General features: G+C 57.1%; 9 protein-coding genes across 9 annotated transcripts; 5 read left to right on the top strand and 4 right to left on the bottom strand.

The window, feature by feature from the left end:
• Positions 1–1,464: 1,464 nt before the first annotated feature.
• Positions 1,465–2,704, bottom strand: K452DRAFT_325937 (uncharacterized protein; the record flags this gene model as incomplete). The annotated part of the gene is made up of 4 exons (XM_033544817.1): positions 1,465–2,233; positions 2,307–2,477; positions 2,538–2,587; positions 2,642–2,704. 4 exons carry the CDS (start codon positions 2,702–2,704, stop codon positions 1,465–1,467), a joined length of 1,053 nt encoding a protein of 350 aa, XP_033399090.1.
• Positions 2,705–3,573: 869 nt separating this feature from the next.
• K452DRAFT_286201 (uncharacterized protein) lies at positions 3,574–4,136 on the top strand. The gene has a single exon (XM_033540251.1). It carries the CDS (start codon positions 3,617–3,619, stop codon positions 3,881–3,883), a length of 267 nt encoding a protein of 88 aa, XP_033399089.1. The 5' UTR covers positions 3,574–3,616; the 3' UTR covers positions 3,884–4,136.
• Positions 4,137–4,283: 147 nt separating this feature from the next.
• On the bottom strand, positions 4,284–5,331 carry K452DRAFT_268859 (uncharacterized protein). Its single transcript, XM_033538912.1, has 2 exons — positions 5,244–5,331; positions 4,284–5,176 (listed from the first exon to the last, which is right to left on the bottom strand). Exons 1-2 carry the CDS (start codon positions 5,290–5,292, stop codon positions 4,566–4,568), a joined length of 660 nt encoding a protein of 219 aa, XP_033399088.1. The 5' UTR covers positions 5,293–5,331; the 3' UTR covers positions 4,284–4,565.
• A 171-nt stretch (positions 5,332–5,502) lies between these two features.
• On the top strand, positions 5,503–7,646 carry K452DRAFT_317531 (uncharacterized protein). The gene is made up of 3 exons (XM_033544075.1): positions 5,503–6,158; positions 6,214–6,515; positions 6,575–7,646. The coding sequence occupies exons 1-3, from the start codon at positions 5,675–5,677 to the stop codon at positions 7,388–7,390; spliced, it is 1,602 nt and encodes a 533-aa protein (XP_033399087.1). The 5' UTR covers positions 5,503–5,674; the 3' UTR covers positions 7,391–7,646.
• Positions 7,647–8,694: 1,048 nt separating this feature from the next.
• On the top strand, positions 8,695–10,042 carry K452DRAFT_325935 (uncharacterized protein; the record flags this gene model as incomplete). The annotated part of the gene is made up of 4 exons (XM_033544816.1): positions 8,695–8,885; positions 8,972–9,073; positions 9,159–9,869; positions 9,928–10,042. 4 exons carry the CDS (start codon positions 8,695–8,697, stop codon positions 10,040–10,042), a joined length of 1,119 nt encoding a protein of 372 aa, XP_033399086.1.
• K452DRAFT_169922 (uncharacterized protein) lies at positions 9,912–10,776 on the bottom strand. Its single transcript, XM_033535779.1, has one exon. The coding sequence runs from the start codon at positions 10,651–10,653 to the stop codon at positions 10,171–10,173; it is 483 nt and encodes a 160-aa protein (XP_033399085.1). The 5' UTR covers positions 10,654–10,776; the 3' UTR covers positions 9,912–10,170.
• Positions 10,698–11,840, top strand: K452DRAFT_286196 (uncharacterized protein). Its single transcript, XM_033540250.1, has 3 exons — positions 10,698–11,132; positions 11,215–11,333; positions 11,405–11,840. Exons 1-3 carry the CDS (start codon positions 10,899–10,901, stop codon positions 11,823–11,825), a joined length of 774 nt encoding a protein of 257 aa, XP_033399084.1. The 5' UTR covers positions 10,698–10,898; the 3' UTR covers positions 11,826–11,840.
• Positions 11,841–12,829: 989 nt separating this feature from the next.
• K452DRAFT_350420 (uncharacterized protein) lies at positions 12,830–14,744 on the bottom strand (the record flags this gene model as incomplete). The annotated part of the gene is made up of 2 exons (XM_033545654.1): positions 12,830–14,318; positions 14,371–14,744. The coding sequence occupies 2 exons, from the start codon at positions 14,742–14,744 to the stop codon at positions 13,067–13,069; spliced, it is 1,626 nt and encodes a 541-aa protein (XP_033399083.1). The 3' UTR covers positions 12,830–13,066.
• Positions 14,745–14,908: 164 nt separating this feature from the next.
• Positions 14,909–17,869, top strand: K452DRAFT_317527 (uncharacterized protein; the record flags this gene model as incomplete). Its single annotated transcript, XM_033544074.1, has 2 exons — positions 14,909–15,133; positions 15,192–17,869. 2 exons carry the CDS (start codon positions 14,909–14,911, stop codon positions 17,565–17,567), a joined length of 2,601 nt encoding a protein of 866 aa, XP_033399082.1. The 3' UTR covers positions 17,568–17,869.
• Positions 17,870–18,073: the final 204 nt, after the last annotated feature.

Genomic DNA, 18,073 nt, shown 5'->3' with positions numbered 1-18,073 from the left:
CAAGGATCTTAACGAAGTTCATTGGTCCAGCCTTCCAACGAACTACCACCAGGTATTTCAACCCTACCGGTACAAGTTGCCTAGAGGCGATCCTTCACATGGGATTGTCACGGCCCCATACCAGGTAGTAAGCTGACCGCGCGTTTGGGTGGCGAGAATGTATCGAGAGCTCACGCAGGACAGATGATCCTACGAAATTTTTCTAAATTCTAGGTTCGCAGGCGATGGTGGCGGCAGGGCTGTGAGTACCGACATATCACTACAGGACTGTCGATCAATGTCGGCTTCCGATAGATTCTGTGCCGCTCGGGTCATACAACAGTGCTGTAACCACAGAAGTAGTACAGAACTCCGGAATTTGCACCGGCCAATCTAGCGCGAACATGTCAAGGCATCTTCTGGAGACCGTTGGGCCTGAACACACCATCAGGTTTTACTGCGTGCGCGTGTTTGGATCAGAAATCGTAGTCGTCGTAGTTGGCACGCATCCACGCATCTTTTTTTTTTTTTTTTTTTTTTTTTTTATTTAATCTTTGCGTATAAACCAACTCCCTCCATTTATTCTCTTTACACGTTGAACAAAGCTATCTAGCATCGCCTATGTATAAAGCTGAAGCTAATAACAACTATCAAAAGTGCCTGGTAGGTATCATAAACCCAAGTAACCCTGCGATCAAGGAAAGCGCAAACTAGACAAAAGGGGTAGTAAGTAGGCAAATTACCCGAAGACAGCTCGTAACTCGATGCTATAGACAAGAAACCAAGAGTGGGTAGGGAAAACAAACATCCCTGACCATTAATTCGTCTAACAGAGTAATAGCTCTCCAGACGAAATTGGCCCTTTAATTGCTACAATAGAGACGTGAGTCGTTTCGTACTCTATTGGCAACTTCAGCCCCCACGCCCTGCTGCGAATACGAGGCCCGCCGCCTACGCGACCAGCTACCTCCCTAGGTAAGCAAATGACGTCCAAAGCCAAGGACAAGACCAGCGTAGGAATCTGAAAACCTGCGCGCCAGGATCACTTCCTGTACTGCGCAATGAGAAAAAAAGCCTTCCCCGCCCAATTTCCATCTTTCCGCGCCCGTCCGCAACGCTCGTGCTGATCCGTCGTAAGCTTCCACAGCTGTCGGATGGACTCTTCGCCGACGAGCGCTTGCGCGCTTCCCAAGCGCCAATATCAGAACTAATTACGCTGTAAACTGTTTCGCTGATGAACTTTTACACGAATGTAGTACCGGACGAGAAAACTCCCAAGCCTAAACACAAGGTACCTGGCCACGCAAAATGGTATACAACAATCAGCTCCCCCCTCCCTCCCTTCCAAGAAACTCCAAGAAACAAAAACGGCGTGCCCAACTCAACCAAGAATCCCAGATGCTATTATATGCGACTTGTGCCCAAAACTCCGCCCAAAGCAACCGGACCCCAAAAAATAACTCCCTGCTCATCGTAGATAATGCATTAGCGCGATACGCGCCCCATCTCAATCTCCTGCCGCCTTTCCTCTCTGCTCTTCGCCCTGATTTCGCCGCCCGCGCCGCGGACATCGGTCCTACCGCGGGACCCTTCGGCTGACACACCCGCACTGCTTCTGTTGCGCCCGTGTGTGGGCCAGAGAGACCTCCCCGGCTGTGCCGGCGGCTGTGGAACTTGCTGCTGAAGTGGCTGGTGGAGTGGATGGTGGAGAGGCTGGGACAGGCTGACGTGGTCTCGTCGGCTGGCCCTGCGTACGTTTGGAGTGCTTAGGTTCTCATTATCACTCTCATTATCGGGCAGCACGAGCTGGAACGTGCTCTGGTTGGCGTCCGGGCTGGGTCGGTTATCCGGTTGCCGAAGCAGCATGGCCAGATGACGGCGCATGCCCTCATCCTCAGTGACGGGGTAATTGTATGTGGTGGTGCTGCCGCCTTGATATTCTGTATGGCTGTTATCGATCGGCCCGGCGTAGCTATATTGATCGGGGTTTCGCATGGAAGGAAACATGTTGGCCAAGTAGTTGGTATACCATGGCTGTTCGTGTTGCCAAGTAGTGGACGTACGGCCTGTCAGCTGCGTCCGTAGCCGCGCAATCTGTCGGTTCGTGACTAGCAGCAGGAGCGCATATACGGCGGTCATGCAAGCCGATAGCACGGTCGCGGCAACGGCGGATCGGTTCCAGTGAAAGTAGCTGTAGGCGAGGAACGAGTAGAGGACGGTGAGAAGACCGAGGGCGGAAGAGGCCATGGAGGGGCTGAGATGCTGCGGTTAGTCATATGCTTTGGACGATAGATTTGACATTACGGAGGCAGCTGGAGCGCACGTACAGGAACACCGACTCGGCTTGGAAGACCAGAGACTTGCACGCGAAGCACAAGAGCCCGGTGAAGGCATAGCCAGCGACCAGCAGGGCGACGACAAAGATGGTGACGACGCTCTCGCTGGGTTTGAGTATATCCTTGGGATCCGAGTGGAAAAGCGGTGGTATTATGAGGTAGCTGGATTGCGCGCATGGTCAACGGGTCGGTTCGGACAGAGCGGCTTTGGTATTTACGTACCCTCCCAGTATCATCCAGGAAGCCATGAGAGCGATTAGTCGCCAGTACCACTAGAAAAGACGGTCAATCAAGGTCAAGGTGGCTTGGATGCGCCGGGGACGTACGGCTACATTGTCGCGCTCGGCGTTCAAGTCGTTGACCGCCATGTATGGAGCGTTGGCCGTCATTGGGATGGGAAGCACTGGCGTGCGCGGAGGTCGCCAGGTCACGGAGCCCTCATACAGTGACGGAAGGGTCGAGGCGGAGGGTAGAGGATGACGCTTATAGGCAGAGTCGGGCGGAGGAAGCCTAGTGAGGCTGAGCGGTGACAGGCGGGCGGGCTGGCTGTGCGGATGGATGGGCGGCGGCGGGGGGAAGATCTAGGAGGGCACCACGAACTTGGGTAGGCTGTGCGCCGCTTCACAAGGGTATGCGCGAAAACGAGGGACTGCAACGAAGGGAAAAAGGTCGAGGGCGGCGGGTGGGCGCGTAGGTAAGAGAAGGCAGCAGGCGGGCTGAGGCTGAACGAGGGCCAAGCGAACAATGCAATCTCGACTACCTACCGCTGCGCGGATCGTTGCCGACCGGCAGACACTGCTTTGCTTTTGGAGATCGACACGAACGAGAGAGCTCTCGACGCCTCGACCCGGGCCTTGGACGCCGCCTGGCAATGGCGAAGCGGGACAGCGGGTGGCTAACGGGCGCCAACCACCGGCGCCTCATGCTGGCCTTGCGCCTCAGACCGCACGTCCGCTCGTCAGCACTACCATTTATTTTATTTTAGCACCGCCTGCGCCACGGCCGTCTGCCGCTCATGCCTTCAACCTTTTTCCAAAATAGAGCAGGCCACCAAAAAGGCTTACTGATCCTACTTGGCCCCGTCCTCACCTAAAACCCCTCTAACTATTATAGCTTCTCTTCGTGACGTGCATGCATGGTGCGCTAATGACAATTGTTAGCAATTGGCCTCATCTAGTGGCAACCAACTGCCTACAAATACCAACTATCGACACTGCCATTGATTGACCTTCCAACAACCCCCACTTCATCCCCACACCTCTCCCTCTCTCTCTCCAAGACTCTGCTCATCACAACAAGCAATGGCTTCTCTTCTTCTCGGCTGTGGAGCCGTCTTCTCCGAGCGTCTCGCCCGTCGTCATAGGGCCCACCGGGAAATAACCCGCGAGTACGCCGAAAACTTCGAGCTGCTAAAAAAGGAAAACGAGAAGAGAGTGCAAACCATCGCCAATCAATACTCGGCGTCATCCTCACCGCCGCCTAGCTACGAGGACATCCACGATGCAGCCAGTGCCGGTGCAATTCCATCGGACAGGAGACCTGCTGAGAGCAACGTCCAACGAACATAAAGATGGACATGATCAGCAAACGAGTGGAACCGGAGACGAGACATTGTGTGCCCGGGAGATAGTTTTTAAAAAGTTTTTGAGTTGGGTAACGGTGATTTTGCAAAGCTGGATTTTTGATGATTCAAGATGGCGTAATGGAAAAAAGGGACTAGAGTATAGAAACATTGGAGTTGGTTATGGAGGAATGTAACAGTAGTATAGACAACGCAGTTCTAGAGTATCGTATTAGCCGTCTAGTGGAAACGGTTAGGAATATAAAGATGAGGAATCTTTCAAGTGTTCCGTTGTCCCCTTTTGGCGTACAGTCATCGATGCGTTAAACGACGCCTCTTTGCTTGTCGAGATAGCTTCACCGTCAGCGGTCCACGGTTTTCCCAAGGCATGAAAGGTCATTTTTGCTAAGCAGAAACCCCTTCAGCAAAAGACCTTCAATTCGGTGATACTTTGATAAAACCTCCTGGGTATCTAGAGCAATAAATGCAATCCAAAAGTTGCTCTGCCTCTGTCTTGACGCCTTTGCATGCCAATTGAGGATAAATAATCAGTAAACGACCCGAATAATCACGCCCGCTACCCTACCTTTGCCCCGAACGCCAAAACCCAATGCAATGACCTTGAACGGTGCAAAGTCCTTAAAAGCCAGCTGTTCAATGCCGGCTGCTCTTCCGATCTGCAACGAGCTTCACCTCATGACGGGTGGCCTGGCCTCCTTATTCCACTTCACTCTGCTACACAACCAATCCACTGCCTCTTTAACACCGGTGCCTGTCAGAGCGCTGCAAGGTAGCACGCGACTGTCCCGGACACTGCCTCCTTTTTCGCCCTCAAAGACCTTCCTAACCAATCCCTCCTTTATCCTCACCACTTCGACGCAATCCTCACGATCCTGCTTGTTCGCCAGCACTAATAGCGGCACCCCTTCGGTATCTTCATTCTGTAGTACGTCCTCTAGTACCATCCTGCACTCCTGAAGGCGACCATCGACCTCCTCGTCTGGTCGTATCTCTGCGAGTTTGGCAAGGTCGGCGTCACCGACGTCGCTGCTATCGATCACGAAGACTATGGCATGACATGATGCGTAGTAACTTTGCCACAGGCCGCGCAGAGAGTGCTGTCCGCCGACGTCCCAGATCTTGAGATAAAGATCAGGGAGGGTGATTGTCGAGACGTTCTGCCCGACGGTAGGTACGGTTTTCAGATTGGGATGTAAGGATGCGGAGAAGATTGCTTTGATCTGTTCGAGGAGCGTCGTCTTGCCAGCGTTGTCAAGACCAAGGAGAAGGATGGAGTATTCTATGGGGTTGCGTAAGCCTGCGAATCGTTGGACGCGCCGCGCGGCGCAAACTTGACAGCTGCGCACCTTCTTTGCTGGTCGCATATAGGTAGAGACCTTTCATGAGGTGGTACATCCTGACAGTTGGCCGCGCGAACCGTGCGACAAGGTGGTGGGTATCTGGGGAAGATATGGAAGCACATGCGCGTTAAGATCTGGCCTGTGGACACAAGGGCGCTTGACTCAGGCGGACTGAGCCGTGTCATTCACAATGACTCGCTCCTCGCAGAGCTTCATTCCCTGCTTTCGGAGTTCCCGTCCCCACAAACGGTTTCCACAACAATGACAGCACGCGTGCTTTCATCTCACTTCACTAAAGCGCGTCACTTGAATAAATAACTCCAGGTCCCCGAGAGGCTGGTCAGCCACGCAACAACACACACGCCTGGAGCCAGGTCTCACCCACCAATAAAGCTCCCACAACACTTGCGTCATTCCAACGCGTGGTACCCGCAACCATGGCGCCCGTGGAATCAGACTACTTCAGCTCGAACCATCTCCCTCTTTTGCTCCTTTTTGGCAAATTCGTCATAGTCGACCTTTGTTTGGTTCAAGTCATCACCTTCTGCAAACGCGCCTCCAAGGCGTTGCCTCCCTCACAGACCACACGCGTACGCTCTGAGACGCGCCAGAAGAATGTCTCCACGTTTGCATGGCTCGCCGTCGCTAGCTTACTCGTGACTGGGTACCAGGCAGTCCGTGCCCTGGTTTATTCGTATGATGCTTGGGCGCAAGAGCATGGTGAGACAACGCCTGGGGCGTTATGGGATGGCTGGTACGCCGGCGATGATGATATGACATGGCAGCTCGGCAAGTGGTGGAGGGACACTGACCTGATCAAAGAGTTTGCGCAGCCTGCAATGGGGACTAGCAAAGGCCTTTGGTGGACGCAGCAGTTGCTGGTTGCCAGACTTGCTTTTGCTGCTTTTCTGGGTATCGAAGGTAAACAGACGCCCGATTTACTGTTTTCATTGTTGTCAACGCTGATCATAAGTAGGCCATCGTCGTGATATCTCCAAGAAAACCATAGTATCACTCTTAATGCTCGTTCAGCTGTCTGGTCTCAGCATTGCCCAGAGCTTGTTCTTCATCCTTCTTTTGCTCACGCCGGTGCCTGCAAGGCCAGCGCAGAGCCAAAGCCATGCCCGGTGGAGCCCTCATCCGGCGGTCTACATCGTCTCTGTGTTTTGTTCGGCGGCCTGCGTTCTAGCTATGCCAACTTTGGCATCAAACGGCCTTGGTTTGATTGCTCTCGCCGGAGATTTCACAGCCCAATTGTTCTTGGCTACGGCTGTCAGGGTGAGTAACAATTGACGTCAATATCTAAAAATGCCGTTTGAGATGCTGACTGGCAGTAGTTCGTGCCTAAGAGCTGGGGCAAGGAACACAGTGATGTCTCCTCAGCGCACGAGGCAAGTGCTTCAATCTATCGCGGCATTGCGTTGGTGTCCTTCGGTCTCTTCCTCAGGCGCACCTTTTGGGCTGCCTTGCTCAACTCGGGTGATACATACCAACGCCGTTTCAATTTTGTCTGGACGACACATGTCAAACAACAACGACCAATTCTGGAGAAGCTGTTCACTGCTTCCGTAAGGATCCTAGGCGCGGTCCACGAGGACCCTGTTGTCAGCAACATTGGATGGGATGTTCTGCTATCCGGCTTTGCACTCTGTACCTGGGCAGCTGTGAGAGGTCTAGACGTGACGGAAATGCTCAAGAGCATCACGCCTTGGTCAACCAAAAAGCATCGCGCGAATCACAAACGCGTCGCATTCTCGCCAGACGTCAAACGAGAGAAGAGCGAGACGCCTGCTTCAGAGACGCCCGCTCCTTCGGCAGGTAAACGCGGTCGTGGCAGGCCGAAAAAGAATGCTGCTCCTGCTACAGCTTCTGCCGCCGCTCCTGCAACACCTGCACCTTCCACCGGACGAGTCTTGCGACGTCGGACTGAGCTTGAGACACCCCGAAAGGATGAGTCGGACTTGGAAGATGCACCGTACGTACCGCCGCCTTCAACTGCTGCAGAGGTTGCAAGCACGGAGCGCGAGGAGGAACGAAACGACGACTTGGCGGATGACGCTGAGGCTGCGGCTCTGGCTTGGGGGTTGTCTCTTGTCGGCGGGTTGGGATTGATGAGCTCGGCTGTCATGGGCGCTGAGCTTCGTAGCAGATGAAAGGGTTGACGGAGACGGATCTTTTCTTTCTTTTTCTTTTCTATGGTGGGCGTTCCACGGTTGGGGAGCAGGGAGAGGATGGGAGTCGAGTAAGGCCCAGCTCGACAAACATTTTGCCCATGATGGCACTTCTGCACAAGTACGAAGTATATGACCTTTTTTTTGCTGTTTTACCTCAGGCTCAGGTTTCATGTGCGTGAGCAATCTCGAGGCGCATGCAGCCGCAATGCCGGATGACGAGACGAGGTGGGATGTGATGAGGCGGGCGGTTCACCGCTCAGAGGAAGCGGCAGGGGTGGGCCACGGTTCCTTGCGTCGGGTTGCACGGGGAATGCGGATCTGGAGCAGCGCTGCCCCGTCGGGCTGACGATCTGGTGCGCAATCAAGGCGGCGTCGAGGGATTCTGCCAGCCGTTCCACCAAACTTCCAAACTCTCCTCCCCATCGCACGCGAGCTCTCAGCGTCATAGTCGCCCTTCGCACCTCCATCAAACCGACCACCCGTGGGCTCGCGCGTCCTAGACGCTATCAGTACCCCTGCCGCACTCCCCACGACGCATCACGGAGCAGCAGCAGCAGCGGCTCCCTCTGCATTTCCCATCCCGGCAGGATTGCGTGAGAGGCGCAAGGGGGTGTTGCTTGGGCAGCGACGAGACCATCGCCCGCCGCCGCCACGATGAAGGTGAGCCGCGACGTCCCTTTCCTTTTTCCCCGCCTGCTGTTCTTCCTTCCCGGCCCTCCCTCCCTGCGCTCAGCCCTACCGTCGCACATCCAGCATGCGACTGTGCCTGGCCGGCGCCTTTCCGTGATCGGCATGTGCGAGGAAGCGTCTCCTGTGACGCGTTACTTCCTTTTCCACTCCCCCGGACCGTCGACGCCGTGATCCTTCGCCCTCCAGCGCTGGGCCATCGTGTTTCCACTGAGCTTTGAGACATGAGGCCCAATCGCACCCCTGTCGCCTGCTCCCCATTTCCCTCCGCGTACTACGGCTGTAAGACCTCGCGCCTCTTATCTTGATCTCTTCTTCCGGTTCCTGCTCGACGCCGTCACACTCATGGCCGCTGCGGCACTGGCCGCCGAGATCCTGCAGCTTGCCATCAAACCTCAGCCGGTCTGCATCGTCGGCTCATAAAGCTGCCGCTCACAATTATGGTTCAGCTGTATTGAGTCCTCATAAACCCGCCGTCGCCCTCACCTGAACTTGCCAGTCACCTTGCCCCAATCCCGAAAACTTCTCTCCACTACTCACACATGACGTCCTCTTACCTCTCGCTTCCGCGTAGACACGAACCCGAACAGCAGTACATGGAAGAGCACCATGCCGCTTTCGACAGGTTCAAGCCTGCAGCAAAACTGACTCTGATGCGATATTTCCAGGACCTGCAACAGGCTGAGATTCCACCGAGCCCCGTCGCCCCACGCTATCACACCGGGCGTCTGCCGAACAGCAAGGCCGGAGATGGAAAACCACGATTGTTGTTGATGGGTCAGCGACGGTGAGTCTTCACGTAATCTTGGGGTCTGACGTGGGATGCCGTTTCACAGCATGAGAGTGCAATACTGATTAGGAATCATATGGCAGGAGTGGCAAGTCGTCGATATCGAGTGTGGTCTTCCACAAGCTCCCACCGAGTGAGACGCTTTACCTTGAGACTACCACCCGTATCAAGAAAGAGTCTATGCAGTAAGCGAAGCCCTCCCCTACCGGCCTGTGCACTACGTAGTGCATAGAGGTGCGCATGACGATCAAGATGCTAAAGTGCATTAAGCTCTTTCATGGATTTCCAAGTCTGGGATTTCCCTGGCCATCTGGATTATTTTGATCCCGCCTTCGACGTGGACAACATCTTCGACGAGATCGGTGCGCTGATCTGGGTCATTGATGCTCAAGACGAATATTTGGATGCCATTACGCGCCTGAACACCACAATTCTTAACTTGCAGCACTCATATCCGAACATCAACGTGGAAGTCTTCGTGCACAAAGTCGACGGCCTGTCCGAGGACTACAAAAGCGACACCTACCGTGACATTATTCAGCGTGTGCAAGATGAGTTGTCCGACGCAGGTTACGAAAATGCACCAGTGAGCTTCTATCAGACGAGCATCTACGATCACAGCATTTTCGAAGCTTTCAGCAAAGTCATTCAAAAGTTGATTCCACAGCTACCGACTCTCGAGAGCTTGCTCAACAGCCTGTGCAGCACTTGCCGCATTGAAAAGGCATACCTTTTTGATGTTCTCAGCAAGATTTACATTGCTACCGACACTAGCCCTACGGACATTGGCAGCTACGAGATCTGTTCTGACTACATTGACGTCGTTGTCGATGTGAGCGAAATCTACGGCTGGGATCGACCGGACGAAGACGGAGACACGGAGAATGGCGACATCGCCGAGACGGGAAATAATGATGCTGAGAGCCTGATCACGATGGAGCGCAAGGGCAACAATTACCTTTATCTGCGCGAGATTAACAAGTAAGTCTCTGGCTGCAACCCTACATCAGGCCGCGGGCTTCGGCTAAAACCACACCAGGTATCTGGCTCTGATCTGTCTCATGGGAGACGATTCTCCGGCAGAGAAGAAGGTGCTGATCGACTACAACGTGGGGGTCTTTCAGGAAGCTCTTAGCCAGGTCTTTCCCCGGTGAGAGCCGAGCGCAACGTTGGCGGAGGATTTTCGTCCAAGGTAGCATTGGGGCATGTTGAATCTGCCAATAATTGGACGAGCATGTGGTGTCGTGCTGTAGAAATATGACATAGCGCGCGCAAGGATTCTTCAGGGAATCGACAAGAGCCCTTTGGGAGATGGAGCGCCAAGGGCAGCCGGAGCCCAAACCTCCGAGAGCCGGACTGCCCTGCAATGGAGCCCGGGCGCGGCACGGAGCGAGGAGTCCTCGAATCTCGGACGGTTAGATGAGCGTGTAGACTTGAAACAGACTAGACGGATTGGATGATTGCAAAGGGAGAGTTGCCTGAAGTGAAGGCGTTTTGATGAAGGCCTTCGGCGAACCCCCACGTCGGTGACATGGCGTCGCTCCCTGTAGGCATGGCTGAACCCCCCCAGCGACGCAGCTGCGCCGCAGATGCAGAACGAGCACTGCATGCGCGACGAGCATGAGGCACGCTGCTTTTTTTCCGGGGGGCTCGGGGACTCCGAGCAGCAGCGGGCCAGTTGGACGCGAGATATGCCGTTAGCTAAGCGGGGCGGCGCGGCTCCGCGGGTTCCCAGGCTTCTAGAAGCCCATTGTGTTTCTGGCATACGTGGATAGTGTTTGGGCTGGTGGGCCAAAGCGTGGCTCGGAGTAATTGAGCATTGCTGATAGGTAGGCCTGGTCGGAGTTAGGAGCTTCGGAGGTGTGAGAGAGAGAGGACAGCTGCCACTTGCATCACTCTCAAACCACCGAGCTCGCCCGCAACCCCCCGCTCTTCTGCCGAATCCTGAGAGCTTCACCACCACTTCTTCCTATCTCTCCATTCGCCGCAAGCAAGCATACGGAAGCAGAGATGGCCGACAACGCCAAGCCCAAGGAGCCCGAGCAAAGCGGCAGCAGCAGCAAAAAGCGCGCCGCGTCCCCCGCTGCCGACGACATTGGCCGCATCAGCGTGCTGGACATTCTGCGGGTGCTGGGCGGCGTGGTCCTGCTCAGCGCCGTCGCCAGCTACTTCATAACGGGCGACTCGCTGCTGTGGGGCTGGCGGCCATGGTTCGCGCGGCCAGACGGCCTCAAGGCATGGGTGGTGAGCGGACCTGGCAGAAGAAGCTTCATCCCGGGGCATTGAGGAGTAGAGCGCTAACAGGCAGGGGCGGATGCGCGTGCAGAAGGGGCCCCTGTCCCTCACCGACGACGAACTCAAGGCCTACGACGGCTCCGACCCTAGCAAGCCGATCCTCCTCGCCCTCAATGGCACCATCTACGACGTCAGCGCCGGCGCTAGCTTGTACGCCCACCCCAACACCCAACCATGACGACGTAGCGTAGCAGCGGCTGACACAGAACCCACGCACGCAGCTACGGCCCCGGCGGCGGGTACCACTTCTTCGCGGGGCGGGACGCGGCGCGAGCCTTCGTGACGGGCTGCTTCGAGGAGGACCTGACGCCCGACCTGCGCGGCGTCGAGACCATGTACATACCCGTCGACAACGACATGGCGGTGGAGGACGAGGCGCGCGAGAAGGAGGTCCCCAAGGCGGAGCTCAAGGTGCGGCGGCAGCAGGACGCGCGCGAGGCCCGCAAGCGCGTCAGGGCGGTCATTGAGGGCTGGTCGAAGGTCTTTGCGGGCGAGACCGGCAAGGACTATCTTGAGGTGGGGAAGGTGAGGCGCGAGGAGGGCTGGTTGGAGAAGCTGCCGAAGAGGGAGTTGTGCGAGAAGGCGAGGATGGAGAGGCCCAAGATGAGGAAGCCGAAGAAGGAGCAGAAGCAGAAGCAGTAGTGGTGGTTGTGGGGCTTTGTTTTTGGTTAGGGGGGGGGGGAGGGTTGGTGCAGAGAAATTGGTGTGTTGATTGTCTGGTACGTTGGCCAGCTGCATTGGGTCGGAGTAAATGGTGTAGCAAACGCTTAAAATATGCATAGCGAGGTATTTGAGTATTCGGGTTCTTGCATCAAGCCATATACGGAACGACCAGAGCACCACCGTACCATCCAACAAAGCCAACTCCACAGAATCTGGACATCGTGACAACACATAGAATCATTCCACCTGGGGGGTAACTCCAAGCCACCTCCACCCCAGATCCGCGCGCCCAAAACAGCCTTCCATCACATCCCACAAGCCCACTCCTCTAGCCCTTAATAGCAACCACCAACCCCTGACCACAACGACCAGCACCCCTCAGCGAAAGCGACAGTGGCTATCAACATGTCCTGCTGGGAATGAACACCTTCGCCAACCAACCGAAGAAACCCAACCGCTCGGTTTGGCACCGGATAATTTGCCCACCCCCTCTAGATATTTTGCCCACCCCACGTGATAGCATCTACAGAATTACATGATGTGTCTTCTAGTCTTTAAGATCTTAGGTCTCTATACCCTTATAAGTACGTTTATGCCCTTTGAATAATTTATTTTCGTACCCTTGGAGTATATTCTACGACTCGTATATATCTCTACCTCTATATCTATAAAGTATACTCTAGTACTCGTATATATCTTTACTATTATATCTTTTAAAGTACTATTATACCTTATATCTTTTTACTTCTATATAGTTATATAGTGCCTACTGGCTGTATTATTATAGTCTATTTATAACTACCTAAGGAGTACTCTGTAGGTATTATAGACTTTACTCAATATGTAGTTAGGGGTGGGCAAATTATCCGGGGCCGAGTAGTATACTGTACTCTAGGTACATACAGGTACGTACTCTACGCGCACCCACGGCGCAAGGACGGGCCGGGCCGTTGCCGTGCTCTACAATAGCGGGGCGAAGCATGCGGGGCTAACAAATACGAGTCTTTAATTTTCTATACGGAGTACCACGTATGTATGTATGTATGCTAGAGCACATGAACAAACAAACAAACAGAGAAAGACAATGCCGCTCCAGACCAACCCAACCCAACCCAACCCAACCGCCGAGCCGCCCAGTCAGTCGTACATCTCGTACATGCATACACCTACCTTGCCCACCTATCTCTATCTCTCTCACTCACACGCACACACCCACCCGCCTACTCTTCCTCGACAAACCCAATCGCCTGCCCCACCTTCAGCTTCTGCCCCTTCTCGACCTTCCACTTCCAGCCATTATTCCCCGTAAAGCCCTCGTCGAGACTGCTCTTGCGCTCCGCCTTGGGCGCCTCAAACACCAGCACAATGGTGCTGCCGAGTTGGAAGCCGCCCATCTCCTCACCGCGCTTCAGCGCATGGCCGCCGAGCAGCGCACTCGCGTTCTCGTACGACGCCTCCGCAAAGCCCGAGTACGGCTCGCCGCGGCGGGCAGCCTCGTCCGCGGCGCGGTCCGCCGCCGTGTCCGTCGTCAGGCTGTTGGTGCGCAGCTCCTTGTCGAAGTTGACGACGATGGAGCCGACGTTGGTCGCGCCCACGGGCGTGTAGCTGAAGAAGCCCCAGCGCCACCGGCCCAGCAGCACGACGCGCTCGTTGAGCGTGAACAGCCCTGGTAGCGTGCGCTGCAGGTACGGCGACACGCTGTACAGCTCGCCCGCGAAGTGGCGTCGCGACTCGACGACCCAGCTCACCGGCGAGTGGAACCGGTGGTAGTCGCCCGGTGCGAGGTAGATGACGCAGTAGTACAGCGACGTCGGCTTCTGCGTGCTGACGGGGCTCCACCACGGCGTCAGGGCCAGGTCGGCGCGCACTTCGGCTTCGGATGACGGCTCCGACGGCGTCGATTGGTCGTCGAGCATCTTCTTGGACTTGGAGCTCGACGTGCCCGAGAAGAGGTTCGGCAGCGTGTACGAGATGCCGTTCACGCGCGCAAACTCCTCGTGCGACTTGATGACTTCCTGCTCGCCTTCGGCGGCGCGGTCTTTGCTCGGATGGGGCGACGCCGGCGACGACGCGATGTTGGACGTCTCGAGCCCCGCGCCGGAATTGCGCCTGCTGGGCGGGTGGCTGCCTAGCAGGGCGTCCAGACTGTACGTCACGCCCTTGACCTGCTCGACCTCGCCGTTGTCGATCCTGCCGAACTGAATGACCTTCCCGTCGGCGGGCGAGAGTATGGCGTTCGGGTTGGGGTCCAGCGGGCGCACGCCGGGCTTGAGGGTGCGGTAGAAGAAGGAGGCGAGGTTGGGGAAGGTGTGGAGGTCTGGCTCCTCGACCTCGGACAGGTTGACGCCGAAGATGAACGAGTAGAGCTTGAAGCCGGGGACGCGGAGGTAGTAGGGGATCTGGAGCTCGTTGAAGCGGCCCCAGAGGCGAGAAATGGCCTTGAGAGGCAGCGTCGACATGATCTGGACTTGCCTGTCACGCCATTAGCAGCCGGCGCAAGAGGGACGTCTCAATGGACACGCACCAGGGCCCGCTGGGCCGGATCTTGGGCCTCTTTGGGGGCCTGCCGTCTTCACCAGCGTCAGTGGTGTACTGGCTTTCCTCATCCTCGAGCCTGGCCTGCTCGCGCTTCTGGATGCGGTAGAACTGAAAGGCACCAAGGAAAGCTACGCCCAGGGCGACGGGGATGGGCCTCCACTCGATCTTGGTACTTTTAAGCGCGGTATTGAGCCTTGAGCGGAAGGATTCTTTGCGGTGTTGGTGGTGGGATTGCGAGCAGCGCGACGAGGCGGCAAAAGACCTGCGGGGAGAATGCGGAGGAGAGCATGTGAAGGGCCGGGGTCTGAGGGCGCGTGCAGCAGGCGAGCGGTAGGGGAGGGCACGACGTAGGAAAGGCATGTTTGTTGTGTAGTGAAGGACAAAGCAAAAGAAGCAAAGCGATGACGCGGGTCCCGCAGCAGTGGTTCGCTAAGTTGTCATCCATCGGCAGCTGTTGGATGATCTGCAACGTTGCAGTATTCAATCTCTACAACAATGCCCGTCCCCAAGTCAAAGCCGCGACCATGACCGAGCAGACTGTCGACCTGCGCATCCTTTCCCCCTCGATCGAGGCCGAGGGCGGCGTCAGCTTCCGCGCCCTGCCCAGCTCCACCACCGTCGGCCAGCTCAAGGTCAAGATCCAGGATGCTCTACCCACGCATCCCGTTCCGGAGCGCATGCGCATCATATACCAGGGCCGCATGCTAAGGGACTCTATTCCGCTGGCCGAAGTCTTTGGTCGCGACACGGTGCGCCGCTGTCTCCCCGCACTTCGGATGAGTCCGCTTGACTGACACACGCGTCCAGGCCCAGATGCTGCACAACGTACACATGGTCCTCCGCGAAGACGGCCACCCCCCGGGCCCTAGATCCTCGACCGCGCCCCCAAACAACCCTTTCCGCGCCACTCCCGCTCAGCCGACGAATCCCTTCCGCGCTCCCGCCAGACCGCAATCGCTGCCTCCCCAGCAGCCTCAGCCAGGCGTGGCCAACGCCGCCAGATTCCCTCTGCCTCAGGCCCTCAACAACATACTGAACCATACACGAGAAACCCCGCCGACGCTCGCCTCCCAGGGCCAGAACGCCTTTCAGCAGTTCATTGCTCAGCAGCAGCAGCAAAGGGCCACCGGAGGCCAGAACCCTGCAACCAGCCCGCAAGCCCAGACCTCGCGCAACCCCCTCATCCCGAATGGCGCCACAATCACGCAGGGGGGCATAGGCCCGAACGGCGAGCGGTGGTCGGTCATGGTGAACAACACGACCCTGACAATCCCCCAGCAGGCCGGCTTCGGCTTGCCCATGCCCATCCCTGGGCAGTTTGCCAACATGCTGAGGCCTGCCTCGCCTTCAATGGCCAGGGACGGCAACAGGGCCATGGAGCAGGTCAGGCAGCATCTGGAAGCTGCGCGGAGGCAGGTCGAAATCATCAACAGTTTGCTCGCCCCGCCCGGCTCGTCCCGGGAGGAGCGCCTGCAGCTGCCGCCCTACAACTTCCAGCGCGCTGCCACCGAGATTGATCGCCTGAACATCTATCTGGACATGATGCGGAATCTACTCGGTTCATTGGTCGCCAACCCTCAGTACGCCCGCAACCGCGAGGTCGTCTCTCTTCAGATGGACAACGAGACCATGCGCCATGCCACCAGGAACCTGATACGTCACATACACAGTCACATCATCTCGAGGAGAGATCAGATTCAAAACCTGCAGCCAGATCTTGCTTTCAACCCCGAAGCGCCTGCCGACTTGGAAGCGTTGCTGCGTAGTGAGAACCCGAACGATTGGTTTGATATGATCAACCGGTCCATGCCGGGAAGACAGCCAAACGGAAATGCCGCGGCGCAGGGCGAGAACGGGCCTTCGGACGAAGTTCCATCGACGCCGAATCAGCCTATAGACACCAACGGCGTCTTCCTTCTTTGGGGTCCCGAGGGACCCCGCGGCGTCCTCCTCTCGCCTCAAGCCACGTTGACGTCTGGCTCCGTTCCCTCACTCACGGAAGCGTGGGCGGAAAACCTGGCATATCAGCGTGCGCTCAGCGACGTTGCGCGACTCGTTGCACCGACGCGCGCAGCATTCGCCAGTCGCCAACCCACCCCGCAACCAACCGCAACGCAGGCAGCCCCGGCAGACGCGCCTGCGCAGGCACAGCACGCCGCGGACCCTGGCGTCCAAGCCGGCGTGCACCAAGTCCAGGCCCAGCTGCTCAACAACCATCCTGTCGCCCCGCCTCAGCTGCAGCAAATGGCGCCTCCGCCCCAACAAGGCCAGGTCGCCATCGCCGCCGTGCTGGCTGGCCATCTCTGGATCCTCATCCGCATCTTCGGCTTCCTGTACCTCTTCGGCGGTGCCGGCTGGCGCCGCACCATCCTGCTGGCCGTCTGCGGCCTGGCGGTGTATCTTGTGCAGATGGGCTTCCTGGGCGAGCGCTTCCTCGGCGACCGCTGGGACCGCGTCCGCCGCTACTTTGACAACCTCGTCGGCATCCCGGCGCGCGACGGCGCAGCACTAGCACGAGGGGAGGGCCAAGCTGCAGCAGCAGCAGCAGCAGCAGCAGGAGCAGGCGGTGCCGAAGCAGCAGCGCCGGCGGGACAAGGCACGAGGCGGCGCCAGGCGCAGCCAACGCCCGAGGAGGTGGCGCGGCGGCTGCTGGCGCAGCGCGAGCAGCAGGACCGCACGTGGCTGCGCGACGCGGTGCGCGGCGCGGAGCGGGCCACGGCCCTGTTCGTCGCGAGCTTGTGGCCGGGGCTGGGCGAGCGCATGGTCGCGGCGCGTGAGGAGGCCGAGGCGCAGGTCAGGCGCGATAGGGCGGAGAGGGAGGAGCGCGAGCGCCGGGAGCGGGAGGCGGAGGTGGAGGCCGAGGCTGGGGAGCAAGCGCGCGTGGCTGCTGCGCAGGAGGAGGCGACGGCGGCTGCGGGGGATGCTGAGCGTGCGGGTGGAGAGGGCGTGCAGCGGGGGGGTGGACAGCCGTTGGCTGGCGAGGCTGAGGCTGAGGCTGAGGCGGTGTCCGTGGATGCTGCTTCTGGTGCTGCGGACAAGGGCAAGGGCAAGGAGAGAGCGGTGGTGGATGGGGAAGCGTCGGCGTCGGCGTCGTCGTCTTCGGCGTTGCCGGCGGGTGCAGGTGGTGGTGAGGGTGCGGCTCCGCGTGCGCGCGAGGGCTGGTCGTTTGAGGATGTGGATTGAGGTACTACTACTGCTTCTTCTTCGGGAGGATGTTTGGTTGCTGGGTCCTTTTTTTTTTTTTTTTTTTTTTTTTTTTTTTTTTTTTTTTTTTTTTTTTTTTTTTTTTTTTTTTTTCGTTTCCTGGACGTGAACGTCTGACTACCTATCTACGTAGGTAGGTAGGTAGGTAGGTAGGTAGATAGGTAGGTAGAGGCGGTGGTGGTGGGTGGTGGTAATGGCTGACTTGCTGAAAGTCCGATGCAGATGGATGGATGGATGGATGGACGGAAGGAACGAAGGGGGGAACAAGCAGGTTAGAGGACGGGAGGATGGGTGCGTAGGTGGGTCAGTACCTAGGTAGCTATGCGATGGGAAAGTGTGTGTTGTGTATATTCGTTCGTTCGTTTGGTCGTTTGTGTGCTGTGCTGCTGTGACGTGCGTGCTGTTATATATACTCGGTGAATGCTCTTATACTTCCTTCTCCGTACGTATACCTTAACCAAGCTTGTTGTATCTACTACGCAAAG

Source organism: Aplosporella prunicola (assembly GCF_010093885.1).
Source record: "Aplosporella prunicola CBS 121167 unplaced genomic scaffold K452scaffold_9, whole genome shotgun sequence".
Taxonomy (NCBI): domain Eukaryota; kingdom Fungi; phylum Ascomycota; class Dothideomycetes; order Botryosphaeriales; family Aplosporellaceae; genus Aplosporella; species Aplosporella prunicola.
Note: the sequence above shows the minus strand (reverse complement) of the source record. Positions and strands in the feature narration are given on the sequence as shown.